The sequence below is a fragment of the Oncorhynchus clarkii genome, chromosome 4, assembly GCF_045791955.1.
Source record: "Oncorhynchus clarkii lewisi isolate Uvic-CL-2024 chromosome 4, UVic_Ocla_1.0, whole genome shotgun sequence".
Taxonomy (NCBI): Eukaryota; Metazoa; Chordata; class Actinopteri; order Salmoniformes; family Salmonidae; genus Oncorhynchus; species Oncorhynchus clarkii.
Genome location: NC_092150.1, coordinates 88,391,747 through 88,409,252, shown reverse-complemented (window position 1 = coordinate 88,409,252; position 17,506 = coordinate 88,391,747). Strand labels below are relative to the sequence as shown.

The window sequence follows — 17,506 nt, the reverse complement described above, 5'->3', positions numbered from 1 at the left end:
TTTAAGTTCCTCGGCATACACATCACAGACAAACTGAATTGGTCCACTCACACAGACAGCATTGTGAGGAAGGCGCAGCAGCGCCTCTTCAACCTCAGGAGGCTGAAGAAATTCGTCTTGTCACCAAAAGCACTCACAAACTTCTACAGATGCACAATCGAGAGCATCCTGGCGGGCTGTATCACCGCCTGGTACTGCACTGCCCTCAACCGTAAGGCTCTCCAGAGGGTAGTGAGGTCTGCACAACGCATCACCGGGGGCAAACTACCTGCCCTCCAGGACACCTACACCACCCGATGTCACAGGAAGGCCATAAAGATCATCAAGGACATCAACCACCCGAGCCACTGCCTGTTCACCCCGCTATCATCCAGAAGGCGAGGTCAGTACAGGTGCATCAAAGCTGGGACCGAGAGACTGAAAAACAGCTTCTATCTCAAGGCCATCAGACTGTTAAACAGCCACCACTAACACTGAGTGGCTTCTGCCAACACACTGACACTGACTCAACTCCAGCCACTTTAATAATGGGAATTGATGGGAAATGATGTAAATATATCACTAGCCACTTTAAACAATGCTACCTTATATAATGTTACTTACCCTACATTATTCATCTCATATGCATACGTATATACTGTACTCTATATCATCGACTGTATCCTTATGTAATACATGTATCACTAGCCACTTTAAACTATGCCACTTTGTTTACATACTCATCTCATTTGTACATACTGTACTCGATACCATCTACTGTATCTTGCCTATGCTGCTCTGTACCATCACTCATTCATATATCCTTATGTACATATTCTTTATCCCCTTACACTGTGTACAAGACAGTAGTTTTGGAATTGTTAGTTAGATTACTTGTTATTACTGCATTGTCGGAACTAGAAGCACAAGCATTTCGCTACACTCGCATTAACATCTGCTAACCATGTGTATGTGACAAATAAAAGTTGATTTGATTTGATGTTTCTGATTAGGTACATTGGTGCAATGACAGTGCTTTTTTCGCCAATGTGCTTGTTAAATCATCATCCGTTTGGCGAAGTAGGCTGTGATTCACTGAGAAATTAACAGGCACCGCATTGATCATATGCAACACAGGAAGGGCTAGTTAAACTAATAATTTCATTAACCATGTGTAGTTAATTCGTGATTATGTTAAGATTCATTGTTTTTTTTACAAGATAAGTTTATTGCTAGATAACAACTTAACTTGGCTCCTTGCTGCACTCGCATAACAGGTAGTCAGCCTGCCACGCAGTCTCCTCGTGGAGTAACAGGTAGTCAGCCTGCCACGCAGTCTCCTCGTGGAGTAACAGGTAGTCAGCCTGCCACGCAGTCTCCTCATGGAGTAACAGGTAGTCAGCCTGCCACGCAGTCTCCTCGTGGAGTAACAGGTAGTCAGCCATGCAGTCTCCTCGTGGAGTGCAATGTAATCAACGTCCAAAAATGCAGATTATCGATTGTTATGAAAACTTGAAATCGTCCCTAATTAATCGGCCAACCTCTAGTAAGAATGCTGTTCATTGACTACAGCTTAGCCTTCAACACCATTGTACTCTCCAAGCTCATCATTAATCTTGAGGGCCTGGGTCTGAACCCCTCCCCGTGCAACTGGATCCTGGACTTCCTGACTGGCCGAACCCAGGTGGTGAAGGTTGGACACAACACCTCCGCCACGCTGATCCTCAACACGGCCCACAATGGTGCGTGCTCAGCCCCCACCTGTACTCCCTGTTCACCCATGACTGCATGGTCACGCACGCCTCCAACTCAATCATCAAGTTTGCTTGATGATTGACGACACAACAGTAGTAGGCCTGATTACCAACAACGATGAGGCCGTTTACAGGGAAGAGGTGAGGGCCCTGCAGAGTGGTGCCAGGAAAATAACCTCTCCCTCAACGTCAACAAAAAGAAGGAGCTGATTGTGGACTTCAGGAGACAGCAGAGAGAGAGCACCATCCACCTGTTCACCCCACTACCATCTAGAAGGCGGAGATAGTACAGGTGCATCAAAGCTGGGACCGAGAGACTGAAAAACAGGCCATCTCCAGGCCTTCAGACTGGTAAACAGTCACCACTAGCCAGCCAGTCTCCGCCCAGCACCCTGCCCTGAACTTAGTCACTGTTACTAGCCGTCTACCACCCTGTACTTTACCCAGCACCTTAGACTGTTGCCCTATAGACATAGTCATTAAACACTGGTCACTTTAATAATGTTTACATACTGTTTTACCTACTTCATATGTATATACTGTATTCTAGTCAAGGCTCATCTATTGTACTGCAATTACTGCTGTACACCTTTCCTTTTCATATACTGTCCATACACACCATTTTACATATATATATATATATATATCTATATACACAGTGGGGCAAAAAGTATTTAGTCAGCCACCAATTGTGCAAGTTCTCCCACTTAAAAAGATGAGAGAGGCCTGTAATTTTCATCATAGGTACACTTCAGCTATGACAGACAAAATGAGAAAAAAAATCCAGAAAATCACATTGTAGGATTTTTAATGAATTTATTTGCAAATTATGGTGGAAAATAAGTATTTGGTCACCTACAAACAAGCAAGATTTCTGGCTCTCACAGACCTGTAACTTTTTCTTTAAGAGGCTCCTCTGTCCTCCACTCGTTACCTGTATTAATGGCACCTGTTTGAACTTGTTATCAGTATAAAATACACCTGTCCACAACCTCAAACAGTCACACTCCAAACTCGTTCATAAATACATGAAGAACTTTATAGACCATCTCTAGCTATACTAACTCTCTCTTCTCCAGGATGTGTTTGACCAGCTATCCCGCTCCCTAGCCCCCAGCATTCACGGGCATGAGTACATTAAGAACGCCATCCTGTGTATGTTGCTGGGAGGAGTGGAGAAGGTTCTGGAGAATGGGTCACACATCAGAGGAGACATCAATGTACTGCTCATAGGTACTGAGACCACTGAACTACTGTCGTTCTCTCGCTCTTTCCTTCTCTCGTTCTCTCTAATGATAATGATAATAATTATATTATTATTTTCAGTGATATTCTGATTTCATCTCTTCAGTTTTTGTTGGAAAGGGTTAACACTGCAGAGAAAAAAAGATCCAGTCAGGATTTTTCTTTGGTGGTCTATGTGGAGATAATTTTAGCTATTGGCCATTGGCTACGCTATCAGAAGCTAGATGGAAAGGCATCAGCCATTCAACTGTGTTAGGGCAAAACATTTTGGAGTGACAGTGGAATCAACCAATCACATTTTGACTTGTAATGGGTGGGACCGCCTTCTCAAAGGGCAACAATAGCGAGCAGAGCAGTAGTTTTCCCACAGTCTAGCTAGCTTTTGTTGTAGGCTAGTTTGCAGCAGGTGTTATCAAAGAGGATGGTGATGCTAATTTGTTAGCTTCTCCCTTTTCAAGAATAACTTTCAATAAGAAGTTAACTTTTTTTTAATGCAGTGGGCTAAATCAGGGTCTCACGGAGGGAGACCTCACACCCAGGGTTATGTGCTGACTAAGACGACACCTGTACCATGACCTGGACCATGTTAGATATAAAGCTGAAATGCATTTCATTTTTTGTTTGCATCCCAATATTATACATCGCAAAATACTAAAATATAACAAAACTGTTTTGACATAGAAGCATTTATGTAATTTGTTTAATTAAATAATTTGTATTAATTATGAAACATAGTAATAACATTCCACCCATGAGGCCAAAGAGGGTGATTTTGGTCATTGACTATAGGAAAGGGTTGTTTCATGTGAGCTGTGAGTGGAGCTGTGTGTTCCGTTCCTCCCTACCCTTCTGGCTACCCTACTGGCTACCCTACTGGCTACCCTACCGGCTACACTACTGACTACACTACTGGCTACCCTACCTGTTCCACCCTACCCTACTGGCTACCCTACTGGTTCCTCCCTATCCTACTGGCTACCCTACTGGTTCCTCCCTATCCTACTGGCTACCCTACCGGTTCCTCCCTACCCTACTGGCTACCCTACCGGTTCCTCCCTACCTTACTGGCTACCCTACTGGCTACCCTACCGGTTCCTCCCTACCCTACTGGCTACCCTACTGGTTCCTGCCTATCCTACTGGCTACAATACCGGTTCCTCCCTATCCTACTGGCTCCTCCCTACCCCACTGGCTACCCTACTGGTTCCTCCCTACCTTACTGGCTACCCTACTGGCTACCCTACCGGTTCCTCCCTATCCTACTGACTACCCTACCGGTTCCTCCCTATCCTACTGGCTATCCTACTGGCTACCCTACTGGTTCCCCCCTATCCTACTGGCTACCCTACCGGTTCCTCCCTATCCTACTGGCTAACCTACCGGTTCCTCCCTATCCTACTGGCTACCCTACCGGTTCCTCCCTACCCTACTGGCTACCCTACCGGTTCCTCCCTACCTTACGGCTACCCTACTGGCTACCCTACCGGTTCCACCCTACCCTACTGGTTACCCTACCGGTACCTCCCTATCCTACTGGCTACCCTACCGGTTCTTCCCTACCCCACTGGCTACCCTACTGGTCCTCCCTACCTTACTGGCTACCTTACTGGCTACCCTACTGGCTACCCTACCGGTTCCTCCCTATCCTACTGACTACCCTACCGGTTCCTCCCTACCCTACTGGTTCCTCCCTACCTTACTGGCTACCCTAACGGTTCCTCCCTATCCTACTGACTACCCTACCGGTTCCTCCCTATCCTACTGGCTATCCTACTGGCTACCCTACCGGTTCCTCCCTACCCTACTGGCTGCCCTACTGGCTACACTACTGGCTACCCTACCGGTTCCTCCCTACCCTACTGGCTATCCTACTGGCGACACTACCGGTTCCTCCCTACCCTACTGGCTGCCCTACTGGCTACCCTACCGGTTCCTCCCTATCCTACTGACTACCCTACTGGCTACCCTACCGGTTCCTCCCTATCCTACTGACTACCCTACTGGCTACCCTACCGGTTCCTCCCTACCCTACTTGCTACCCTATTGGCTGTCCTACTGGCTACCCTACCGGTTCCTCCCTACCCCACTGGCTACCCTACCGGTTCCTCCCTACCCTACTGGCTACCCTACCGGTTCCTCCCTATCCTACTGGCTACCCTACTGGCTACTCTACCGGTTCCTCCCTACCCTACTGGCTGCCCTAATGGCTACCCTACCGGTTCCTCCCTACCCTACTGGATATCCTACTGGCTACCCTACTGGCTACCCTACCGGTTCCTCCCTACCCTACTGGCTACCCTACTAGCTACCCTACCGGTTCCTCCCTACCCCACTGGCTACCCTACCGGTTCCTCCCTACCCTACTGGCTACCCTACCGGTTCCTCCCTATCCTACTGGCTACCCTACTGGCTACTCTACCGGTTCCTCCCTACCCTACTGGCTGCCCTACTGGCTACCCTACCGGTTCCTCCCTACCCTACTGGCTATCCTACTGGCTACCCTACTGGCTACCCTACCGGTTCCTCCCTACCCCACTGGCCACCTTACCGGTTCCTCCCTACCCCACTTGCTACCCTACTGGTTCCTCCCTACCCTACTGGCTACCCGACCGGTTCCTCCCTACCCTACTGGCTACCCTACCGGTTCCTCCCTATTCTACTGGCTACCCTACTGGCTACCCTACCGGTTCCTCCCTACCCCACTGGCCACCTTACCGGTTCCTCCCTACCCCACTTGCTACCCTACTGGTTCCTCCCTACCCTACTGGCTACCCGACCGGTTCCTCCCTACCCTACTGGCTACCCTACCGGTTCCTCCCTATTCTACTGGCTACCCTACTGGCTACCCTACCGGTTCCTCCCTATCCTACTGGCTACCCTACTGGCTACCCTACCGGTTCCTCCCTACCCTACTGGCTACCGTACTGGCTACCCTACCGGTTCCTCCCTACCCTACCGGCTACCGATGGCATTCTTCTGTGATTTTGAGAGCAGTACACTCTTGCTGCCTACAGATAATATTCAGCTGAAACTAGGCTAAGTGTACAGTTTATACCTGCGTATAGCCTCCACTACACCACTGACCCTTTGTGTTTTATAAAAGTACACTCTGCTACATGAGTGGGCTGGTATTATGGTTGCTGTTCTTTCAGCATCACACACCTGTCACTCACCGAAAACCAATAGGCTCTCCACTATACTAACCTGTCACACAATGAAGACCAATAGGTTCACCACTATACTAACCTGTCACACACTGAATACCAATAGGTTCTCCACTATACTGACCTGTCACACACTGAAGACCAATAGGTTCTCCACTATACTGACCTGTCACACACTGAAGACCAATAGGTTCTCCACTGAAGACCAATATGTTCTCCACTGAAGACCAATAGGTTCTCCACTGAAGACCAATATGTTCTCCACTGAAGACCAATAGGTTCTCCACTATACTAACCTGTCACACACTGAAGACCAATAGGTTCTCCACTATACTAACCTGTCACTCACTGAAGACCAATAGGTTCTCCACTGTAGACCAATAGGTTATCCACTAGACTAACCTGTCACACAATGAAGACCAATAGGTTCTCCACTAGACTAACCTGTCACACACTGAAGACCAATAGGTTCTCCACTATACTAACCTGTTACACACTGAAAACCAATAGGTTTTCCACTGTAGACCAATAGGTTCTCCACTATACTGACCTGTCACACACTGAAGACCAATAGGTTCTCCACTGAAGACCAATAGGTTCTCCACTGAAGACCAATAGGTTCTCCACTGAAGACCAATAGGTTCTCCACTGAAGACCAATAGGTTCTCCACTATACTAACCTGTCACTCACCGAAAACCAATAGGTTCTCCACTATACTAACCTGTCTATAATAGATTTAAAGACTAAGATATTAATGTTTAGATAAAGGAGTGTTTATACTGTATTAATGTTTAGAGCAAGGAGTGTCTATATTTAGCCTGGTGAAGTGGTTTTTATGCTCTGACTAAATGAAAGTTATGAGGTCTTTATTTATTTTTTAACTCCGCTGGTCTGGGGAAAAAATGACGAGTCCTCACTGTCCAAGACGGAGTACAAATACACCTGACACCGAGACTGAGACACTGAATATGGGGTCTGGAGTACTACAACACTGCCTTGGACTGCTAGCTAGCTAGCTTACGCAACATTTGGTTCTGGGTTATGAGATTAGTTTGGGAAGAACTTGGTAACTTGTTAGTGAGTAGTGAACAAATGTATACAGTTTCATATTGCAATATTATTTTGGACAATATTATATCCATACTTTGACTCCAAATAATGTATTTATTTTTTGCTAGGTCACGTTAGCTAGCGCTAGTCGGCTGTACCTGCACCAAAACTACATTTTTCATCCTATATCTTGTTCTCGTCTGTTTAAATAGTATTGTGATAATATTGTATTGTGAGGTCCCTGGCAATTCCCAACCCTATTAGTGAGCAATGTTAAAAGTGTTACAGTAATGGTCTGGATCCTAATTGTATCACATGTAAGAATGACCTCTCAATCTCTCTCGATCCCTCTCTCTCTCTGTCTCTCTCTCTCGATCCCTCTCTCCTGATCCCTCTTTCTCCCCTCTCACTCGATCCCCCTCTCTCACTCGATCCCCCTCTTTCTCTCGATCCCTCTCTTTCTCTCAATCCCTCTTTTTCTCTCGATCCCTCTCTCTCTCTCGATCCCTCTCTTTCTCTCGATCCCTCTCTCCCCCGATCCCTCTCTCTCCCCTCTCTTTCGCTCTCCCTCGATCCCTCTCTCTCTCTCGATCCCTCTCTTTCTCCCGATCCCTCTCTCTCTCCCGATCCCTCTCTCTCTCGATCCCTCTCTCTCTCGATCCCCCTCTCTCTCTCGATCCCCCTCTCTCTCTCGATCCATCTCCCTCTCGATCCATCTCCCTCTCGATCCCCTCTCGATCCCTCTCTCGATCCCTCTCTCTCTCTCTCTCTCTCGATCCCTCGATCCCTCTCTTTCCCCTCTCTTTCTTCCCCTCTCTCTCCCTCCACTAGGTGACCCGTCAGTGGCTAAGTCCCAGCTGCTGCGTTATGTTCTGCACCCGACGCCCCGAGCCATCCCAACCACCGGCCCGAGGGTCATCTGGAGCGGGCCTGACCGCTGCTGTCACTACTGACCAGGAGACTGGTAAAGACACACACACTGAGGTGAAACTCGACTGAAAGAGTGAATATGATCATCCTACCTGAAAGTGAATGAATCCATGACATGCCTATCAAATTAGGTAGTGAAACATTCAAATATACACCAAATGAATAAGTGAATCATATCATATTTACATCAATGAATCATTAGTTGAAAAAGTGAACGAATCACATCATAAATGGCTCACTGATCCCCCTCACCCATAACACACGTTTACATTTAGCAGACTCTTATCCAGAGATGATACAGTAGTGAGTCATTTAACAGACTCTCTTATCCAGAGCCACTACAGTAGTGAGTCATTTAACAGACTCTCTGATCCAGAGCCACTACAGTTGTGAGTCATTTAACAGACTCTCTTATCCAGAGCCACTATAGTAGTGAGTCATTTAACAGACTCTCTTATCCAGAGCCACTTACAGGAGCAATTAGGTTTAAGTGCCTTGCTCAAGGGCACATCGGCACATTTTTCAACTAGTCGGATAGGGGACTTGAACCAGCAGCCGCTAGGCTACCTGCCGGTAATATACCACTGTTATTACAGGTATATTACTATATTGCTTCTCTCCTCTCCCACGAGGTGAGCGTCGTCTGGAGGCTGGGGCGATGGTTCTGGGGGACAGGGGTGTGGTCTGTATCGATGAGTTTGACAAGATGTCCGACATGGACCGTACAGCCATCCACGAGGTGATGGAGCAGGGCCAGTATCCATGCCAGGGCCGGTATCCATGCCAGGGCCGGTATCCATGCCAGGCTCAACGCCCGCTGCTCCGTGCTGGCAGCTGCCAACCCCGTCTACGGCAGGGCGAGTTATGAACTATTACCGCTTTCAGACGTATGGAATGTCGGCTACGATGCCGCCACGGAACCTTCTCTGGAGATCGTTTCGAAGCGCCACTGGAACGAGCGTTTAACTTGTCTGTAAAGGAATGCCGCTTCTGAAGCGGGACTAACGTCCGTCACTAGGCAACCGGAACTGTCAATCAAATGCTCTCGAGCTGCCTGCACGCAGCCCACTAACTCATAGGAAAAATACTATACAATGATTTACCAAGACAATTAGTAGAAATAAAAACACATCTAGCTACCATAAACAACAACACCAATCAGCAACGTTTATCGTTGTCAGGGAAACAACACTGAACATTCTATTCCGGAGCAGAATTCTACTGTCTGAAAACAGACGCTTCTGATGAGCCGCTTTGTTTTAGTGTCTGTAAAGGGTATTAATTGTTGCTATCGACCCGTTAGCGTAGCTGCATTGTGTCTGAAAGGGTATTAATTGTTGCTATCGACCCGTTAGCGTAGCTGCATTGTGTCTGTAAAGGGTATTAATTGTTGCTATCGACCCGTTAGCGTAGCTGCATTGTGTCTGTAAAGGGTATTAATTGTTGCTATCGACCCGTTAGCGTAGCTGCATTGTGTCTGAAAGGGTATTAATTGTTGCTATCGACCCGTTAGCGTAGCTGCATTGTGTCTGTAAAGGGTATTAATTGTCGCTATCGACCCGTTAGCGTAGCTGCATTGTGTCTGTAAAGGGTATTAATTGTTGCTATCGACCCGTTAGCGTAGCTGCATTGTGTCTGTAAAGGGTATTAATTGTCGCTATCGACCCGTTAGCGTAGCTGCATTGTGTCTGTAAAGGGTATTAATTGTTGCTATCGACCGTTAGCGTAGCTGCATTGTGTCTGAAAGGGTATTAATTGCTGCTATCGACCCGTTAGCGTAGCTGCATTGTGTCTGAAAGGGTATTAATTGTTGCTATCGACCCGTTAGCGTAGCTGCATTGTGTCTGTAAGGGTATTAATTGTTGCTATCGACCCGTTAGCGTAGCTGCATTGAGTCTGAAAGGGTTTTAATTGTTGCTATCGACCCATTAGCGTAGCTGCTTTGTGTCTGTAAAGGGTATTAATTATTGCTATCGACCCGTTAGCGTAGCTGCATTGTGTCTGTAAAGGGTATTAATTGTTGCTATCGACCCGTTAGCGTAGCTGCATTGTGTCTGTAAAGGGTATTAATTGTCGCTATCGACCCGTTAGCGTAGCTGCATTGTGTCTGTAAAGGGTATTAATTGTCGCTATCGACCCGTTAGCGTAGCTGCATTGTGTCTGTAAAGGGTATTAATTGTCGCTATCGACCCGTTAGCGTAGCTGCATTGTGTCTGAAAGGGTATTAATTGTTGCTATCGACCCGTTAGCGTAGCTGCATTGTGTCTGAAAGGATATTAATTGTTGCTATCGACCCGTTAGCGTAGCTGCATTGTGTCTGAAAGGGTATTAGTTGTTGCTATCGACCCGTTAGCGTTGCTGCTTTGTGTCTGTAAAGTGTATTAATTGTTGCTATCGACCCGTTAGCGTAGCTGCATTGTGTCTGTAAAGGGTATTAATTGTTGCTATCGACCCATTAGCGTAGCTGCATTGTGTCTGTAAAGGGTATTAATTGTTGCTATCGACCCGTTAGCGTAGCTGCATTGTTTCTGTAAAGGGTATTAATTGTTGCTATCGACCCGTTAGCGTAGCTGCATTGTGTCTGCAATGGTATGAATTGATGCTATTGACCCGTTAGCGTAGCTGCATTGTGTCTGAAAGGGTATTAATTGTTGCTATCGACCCGTTAGCGTAGCTGTATTGTGTCTGTAAAGGGTATTAATTGTTGCTATCGACCCGTTAGCGTAGCTGCATTGTGTCTGAAAGGGTATTAATTGTTGCTATCGACCCATTAGCGTAGCTGCATTGTGTCTGTAAAGGGTATTAATTGTTGCTATCGACCCGTTAGCGTAGCTGCATTGTGTCTGTAAAGGGTATTAATTGTTGCTATCGACCGTTAGCGTAGCTGCATTGTGTCTGTAAAGGGTATTAATTGTTGCTATCGACCGTTAGCGTAGCTGCATTGTGTCTGAAAGGGTATTAATTGTTGCTATCGACCCGTTAGCGTAGCTGCATTGTGTCTCTAAAGGGTATTAATTGTCGCTATCGACCCGTTAGCGTAGCTGCATTGTGTCTGTAAAGGGTATTAATTGTCGCTATCGACCCGTTAGCGTAGCTGCATTGTGTCTGAAAGGGTATTAATTGTTGCTATCGACCCGTTAGCGTAGCTGCATTGTGTCTGTAAAGGGTATTAATTGTTGCTATCGACCTGTTAGCGTAGCTGCATTGTGTCTGTAAAGGGTATTAATTGTCGCTATCGACCCGTTAGCGTAGCTGCATTGTGTCTGTAAAGGGTATTAATTGTCGCTATCGACCCGTTAGCGTAGCTGCATTGTGTCTGAAAGGGTATTAATTGTTGCTATTGACCCGTTAGCGTAGCTGCATTGTGTCTGAAAGGGTATTAATTGTTGCTATCGACCCGTTAGCGTAGCTGCATTGTGTCTGTAAAGGGTATTAATTGTCGCTATCGACCCGTTAGCGTAGCTGCATTGTGTCTGTAAAGCTTATTAATTGTCGCTATCGACCCGTTAGCGTAGCTGCATTGTGTCTGAAAGGGTATTAATTGTTGCTATCGACCCGTTAACGTAGCAGCGTCCTATGCATGAAAAGGGTATATGACCCCATAAAATGATTTTCTATTTGAGACTATTAGTCATTTAAGGTACAGTTCCCTGTCTGGTCCGGACCCTGTCTGAAACTAATCTGGTCTTCGGCGACTTACAAGATGTGCTCTACCTCTCTCTCTCTCGCGCTCTCTCTCTATCTCTATCTCTGTTTCTCTCTCTATCTCTGTTTCTCTCTCTATCTCTACCTCTCTCTCACTCTCTCTCTCTCTCTGTTTCTTTCTCTCTCTGTTTCTCTCTCTATCTCTCTATCTCTGTTTCAATTCAATTAAATTCAAGGGCTTTATTGGCATGGGAAACATGTGTTAACATTGCCAAAGCAAGTGAGGTAGATAATATATAAAGTGAATATATAAAGTGAAATAAACAATAAAAATTAACAGTAAACATTACACATACAGAAGTTTCAAAACAATAAAGACATTACAAATGTCATATTATATATATATAATTTTAACAATGTACAAATGGAAAAGGACACAAGGGAAAATAAATAAGCAATAAATATGGGTTGTATTTACAATGGTGTTTGTTCTTCACTGGTTGCCCTTTTCTTGTGGCAACAGGTCACAAATCTTGCTGCTGTGATGTCACACTGTGGAATTTCACCCAGTAGATATGGGAGTTTATCAAAATTGGATTTGTTTTCTAATTCTTTGTGGATCTGTGTAATCTGAGGGAAATATGTCTCTCTAATATGGTCATACATTGGGCAGGAGGTTAGGAAGTGCAGCTCAGTTTCCACCTCATTTTGTGGGCAGTGAGCACATAGCCTGTCTTCTCTTGAGAGCCATGTCTGCCTACGGCGGCCTTTCTCAATAGCAAGGCTATGCTCACTGAGTCTGTACATAGTCAAAGCTTTCCTTAATTTTGGGTCAGTCACAGTGGTCAGGTGTTCTGCCACTGTGTACTCTCTGTTTAGGGCCAAATAGCATTCTAGTTTTCTCTGTTTTTTTGTAAATTCTTTCCAATGTATCAAGTAATTCTCTTTTTGTTTTCTCATGATTTGGTTGGGTCTAATTGTGCTGCTGTCCTGGGGCTCTGTAGGGTGTGTTTGTGAACAGAGCCCCAGGACCAGCTTGCTTAGGGGACTCTTCTCCAGGTTCATCTCTCTGTAGGTGATGGGTTTCTTATGGAAGGTTTGGGAATCGCTTCCTTTTAGGTGGTTATAGAATTTAACGGCTCTTTTCTGGATTTTGATAATTAGTGGGTATCGGCCTAATTCTACTCTGCATGCATTATTTGGTGTTCTACGTTGTACACGGAGGATATTTTAGCAGAATTCTGTGTGCAGAGTCTCAATTTGGTGTTTGTCCCATTTTGGGAAGTCTTGGTTGGTGAGCGGACCCCAGACCTCACAACCATAAAGGGCAATGGGCTCTATGACTGATTCAAGTATTTTCAAGTAGTCTGTCTGTCTGTCTGTCTGTCTGTCTGTCTCTGTCTCTGTCTCTCCCCCCAGTACGATCAGTATAAGACTCCTATGGAGAACATTGGTCTGCAGGACTCTCTGCTGTCTCGTTTTGACCTGCTCTTCATCATGTTGGACCACATGGATGCAGAGCAGGACAGAGAGATCTCAGACCACGTCCTCAGGATGCATCGATACAGAGACCCGCGCGAACAGGACGGGACAGGTAACACTACTACTACTACTACTAACCACAGATCTAGGATCAGATGTACCACTAGGGACAGGTAACACTACTACTACTACTACTAACCACAGATCTAGGATCAGATGTACCACCAGGGACAGGTAACACTACTACTACTACTACTAACCACAGATCTAGGATCAGATGTACCACTAGGGACAGGTAACACTACTACTACTACTACTAACCACAGATCTAGGATCAGATGTACCACTAGGGACAGGTAACACTACTACTACTACTACTAACCACAGATCTAGGATCAGATGTACCACCAGGGACAGGTGACTAGATATGCCAGGCAGTGATCATCAGCCCAGGTCCTTGAGAGCTGCTGGTTGTGCTGATTCAACGTCATTCATCTTAGCTACAACTAATTATCAAGGCTTTTATCTGAATCAGATGGTTCTAGTGCTTGGCTTGAACAAACGTCTGGATATCCTGTAGCTTTCCAAAACCAGTGTGTGACCTCTGATCTATGATCTAGACTACTGTGTGTGTGTGTGTGTGTGTGTGTGTGTGTGTTGTAGCGATGGCCTTTGGTGGGTCAGTAGACATCCTGACCACTGAGGACCCTGACTCGGTTCAGGAAGAGCAGGAGGAACTGCAGGTGTACGAGAAACACAACAACCTGCTGCACGGCACCAAGAGACGCAGGTATGGAGACACACACACACCCACACACACACACACACACACACACACACACACACAGGTAACACACAGGAAACTCAGGGTACTGGAGTTGGGAACCACTGGTCTAAATGTGCAGACTCTTCCCACTGGGTGAGGAAATACAAACATGCCCTCTAATTAGTGCATGTTTTAAGCATCCCTATATTTCTGTTATTACGGTGCTGTCACCCTCCGCAGTCGTCTCAATGGAGATGGACCGGACCAGGGTGCCATGGTAACCATGTACTGTGGAAATACGTTTTTTTAGTAAACGTTGTTAAACTGGAACCTAGTCGTTGCGTCGTTTTTTAAGTGAAAACCCTCTCCCTCATTCTCTACTTCTTCACTCCCTCATTCCCTCTCCCCCTCATTCTCTACTCCTTCATTCCCTCATTCCCTCTCCCTCACTCCCTCATTCTCTACTCCTTCATCACTGCATCTTTCTCTCTCCGTGCTAAATCAGTTGTTATGTTGTTGTTTATAGAGAGAAGATAGTGAGTAAAGAGTTTATGAGGAAGTACATCCACATCGCCAAGGTGTTGACCCCCACGCTGACCCAGGAAGTGGCCAATCACATCGCTGAAGAATACTCCAGGCTGAGAAGCCAGGAACAGCTGGGCCCCGACATCGCCAGGGTGAGTGAGTAGTGTAGACGCGCACACACAGACAGAACATAGCCTTATAGTTACACCCATCTAGTACTGTGTCGGACCCCCTTTTGCCTCCAGAACAGTCTGAATTCTTCGAGGCATGGATTCTACAGGTCGGAAGCGTTCCACAGGCATGTTGGTCCATGCTGACGCGACGACATCACACAGTTGCTGCAGATTGGACGACGCTGCACCACCATCACCAGCCTGTACCGTTGACACCAGGCATGTTGGTCCATGCTGACGCTACACCACCGTCACCAGCCTGTACCGTTGACACCAGGCATGTTGGTCCATGCTGACGCTGCACCACCGTCACCAGCCCGTACCGTTGACACCAGGCAGGATGGGGCCATGGACTCATGCTGTTTACGCCAAATACTGACTCTGCCATCAGCATGACGCAACAGGGACCAGGATACGTTGGACCAGGCAGTGTTTTTTCTTTCCTCAGTTGTCCAGTGTTGGTGATGGCGTTGCCCACTGGAGCTGCTTCTTGTTTTTAGCTGATAGGAGTGGAACCCAGTGTGGTCGTCTGCTGCAATAACCCATCCCTGACAAGGACAGACGAGTTGTGTGCGTTCCGAGATGCCATTCTGTACACCACTGTTGTACCACGCTGTTTGTGTCCCGCCTGTTAGTTTCCACGATTCTTGCCATTCTCCTTGGACCTCTCTCATCAACGAGCAGTTTTCACCCACAGGACTTCGCCTGACTGGATGTTTGTTTGTTTGTCGCTGGTTTTAAAAAACAGATAAAGCAACACCTCGCTCTCCCCTATTTGACCTAGATAGTTTGTGTGTATGCGTTGACATGTAGGCTACTTGTGCCTTTATAAAAAATGTAGGCCGTTTCTGTCCTTGAGCTGTTCTTGTCTAATGATGTTCTGTATTATGTCATACTGCGTTATGGTTCATGTTCTGTGTGGACCCCAGAAAGAGTAGCTGCTGCTTTTGCAACAGCTAATGGGGATCCTAATAACATACTAAATACCCCCCACCCACCCATCTAACCTTCTCCCCCGTCTGACCTGCCTGGTGTGTTCCTTGTTCTTCATGATGCTCTCTGCACTTTTAACGGACCTCTGAGACTATCACAGTGCAGGTGCATTTATATGGAGACTTGATTACACACAGGTGGATTGTATTTATCATCATTAGTCATTTAGGTCAACATTGGATCATTCAGAGATCCTCACTGAACTTCTGGAGAGAGTTTGCTGCACTGAAAGTAAAGGGGCTGAATAATTTTGCACGCCCAATTTTTCAGTTTTTGATTTGTTAAAAAAGTTTGAAATAGCCAATAAATGTCGTTCCACTTCATGATTGTGTCCCACTTGTTGTTGATTCTTCACAAAAAAATACAGTTTTATATATTTATGTTTGAAGCCTGAAATGTGGCAAAAGGTCGCAAAGTTCAAGGGGGCCGAACACTTTCGCAAGGCACTGTATGTACTGTTGGAAGTCTAGGGGGCTGGGTGCTATATATATATATATATACTGTTGGAAGTCTAGGGGGCTCTCTCTCTGTGTGCTTTCTAGGCTGAAGGAGTTTAAGTCCTCTCTCCTGGAGGTGTTCCGTTCCACACATGCCCAGTCCGTCGGTATGAACTCTCTGATGGAGAGTGTCAACAAGGATAGTGACGCCCCCTTCACCCTGACAGAGGTCCAGGCTGCCCTTGCTCGCATGCAGGACGACAACCAGATCACGTTGGCTGACGACATCATCTTCCTCATCTGAAGACCTGGGACAACGACATTATCATCCTCATCTGGCATAGGAGGAGGGAGGAGAGGGAAGAGGTGGGAGGAGATGGAGGGAGGAGAGGTGTTACGAATACCTTTTGGCCCGACAGTCTAGGGGGGATGGTAATGAGACCCGTAACATAACTCATGTAAATTATAATTGTGACAAAGTAAAAGTGTGAACGTAATAACCAGGACAACTGAAATCTACCGTCAAACTCAAGGTTTATTGTAAAACACACGGTAATGGGGGGAGCAGGAAAAGGGGCTGAGCTGGACCCAAGGAAAGAAACAAATATGCAAAAACACCCCTAAACTAGACTAGCCTATTTCAACAACAGCTAACTAACTAACCAAAATACAGTGGGTGGTCCGCCCAGTTCTAACTAGTGTTTTTAACAAAGTTCACCTACGGGTAGTGTATGCCCATGGGCGACTTGTCTTGTTTTCCCCTTTTCCCACCAGCAACAAACAAACACCATAACCAAAACAATACTCACAGGTGATGACAAAGTGATATGGAGGTGCTCAAACTAAAAGAGACGTCTAAGACACAAAGAGAGAGTGAAACACAGAGATCTACCAGCATGGCATTTACAAAGAGATTGAGCTCTAGAGCAAACAAATGATGGGGTTTTTAAACCATGGGGAAGGAACTGTGATAGGGTAGGAAACAGGAGGAGGTGTGTCTTCTGATTGATGGGTTGATTGTTGACTGATTGGGGAGTGATGATTTTCACCTGTGAGGGGAGAAGGAGAGAAAACAACACAGGATACACACACACAGGATACACACACAGGATAACTGTATCCGTAACAAGAGGGAAGAGGTGGGAGGAGATGGAGGGAGGAGAGGGAAGAGGTGGGAGGAGATGGAGGGAGGAGAGGGAAGAGGTGGGAGGAGATGGAGGGAGGAGAGGGAAGAGGTGGGAGGAGATGGAGGGAGGAGAGGGAGAAGGACAGAAGGAGAAGCAAGTCTGAATGGAAAGATGTTGCTTCCCGTTTGAGACCAAAAAGGATGAGAAGGAATTCAGAAGAAGAATTTAAGTAGAT

General features: G+C 46.3%; 1 protein-coding gene across 1 annotated transcript; it reads left to right on the top strand.

The window, feature by feature from the left end:
• The first annotated feature begins 1,531 nt into the window (after positions 1 to 1,531).
• LOC139408074 (minichromosome maintenance complex component 3) lies at positions 1,532 to 16,448 on the top strand. Its single transcript, XM_071151890.1, is given in 11 exon segments — positions 1,532 to 1,672; positions 2,813 to 2,966; positions 8,025 to 8,101; positions 8,103 to 8,157; positions 8,756 to 8,879; positions 8,911 to 8,980; positions 13,188 to 13,362; positions 13,914 to 14,040; positions 14,543 to 14,693; positions 14,787 to 14,839; positions 16,250 to 16,448. Coding segments are annotated over 11 exon segments (1,326 nt in total).
• The last annotated feature ends 1,058 nt before the right edge of the window (positions 16,449 to 17,506 follow it).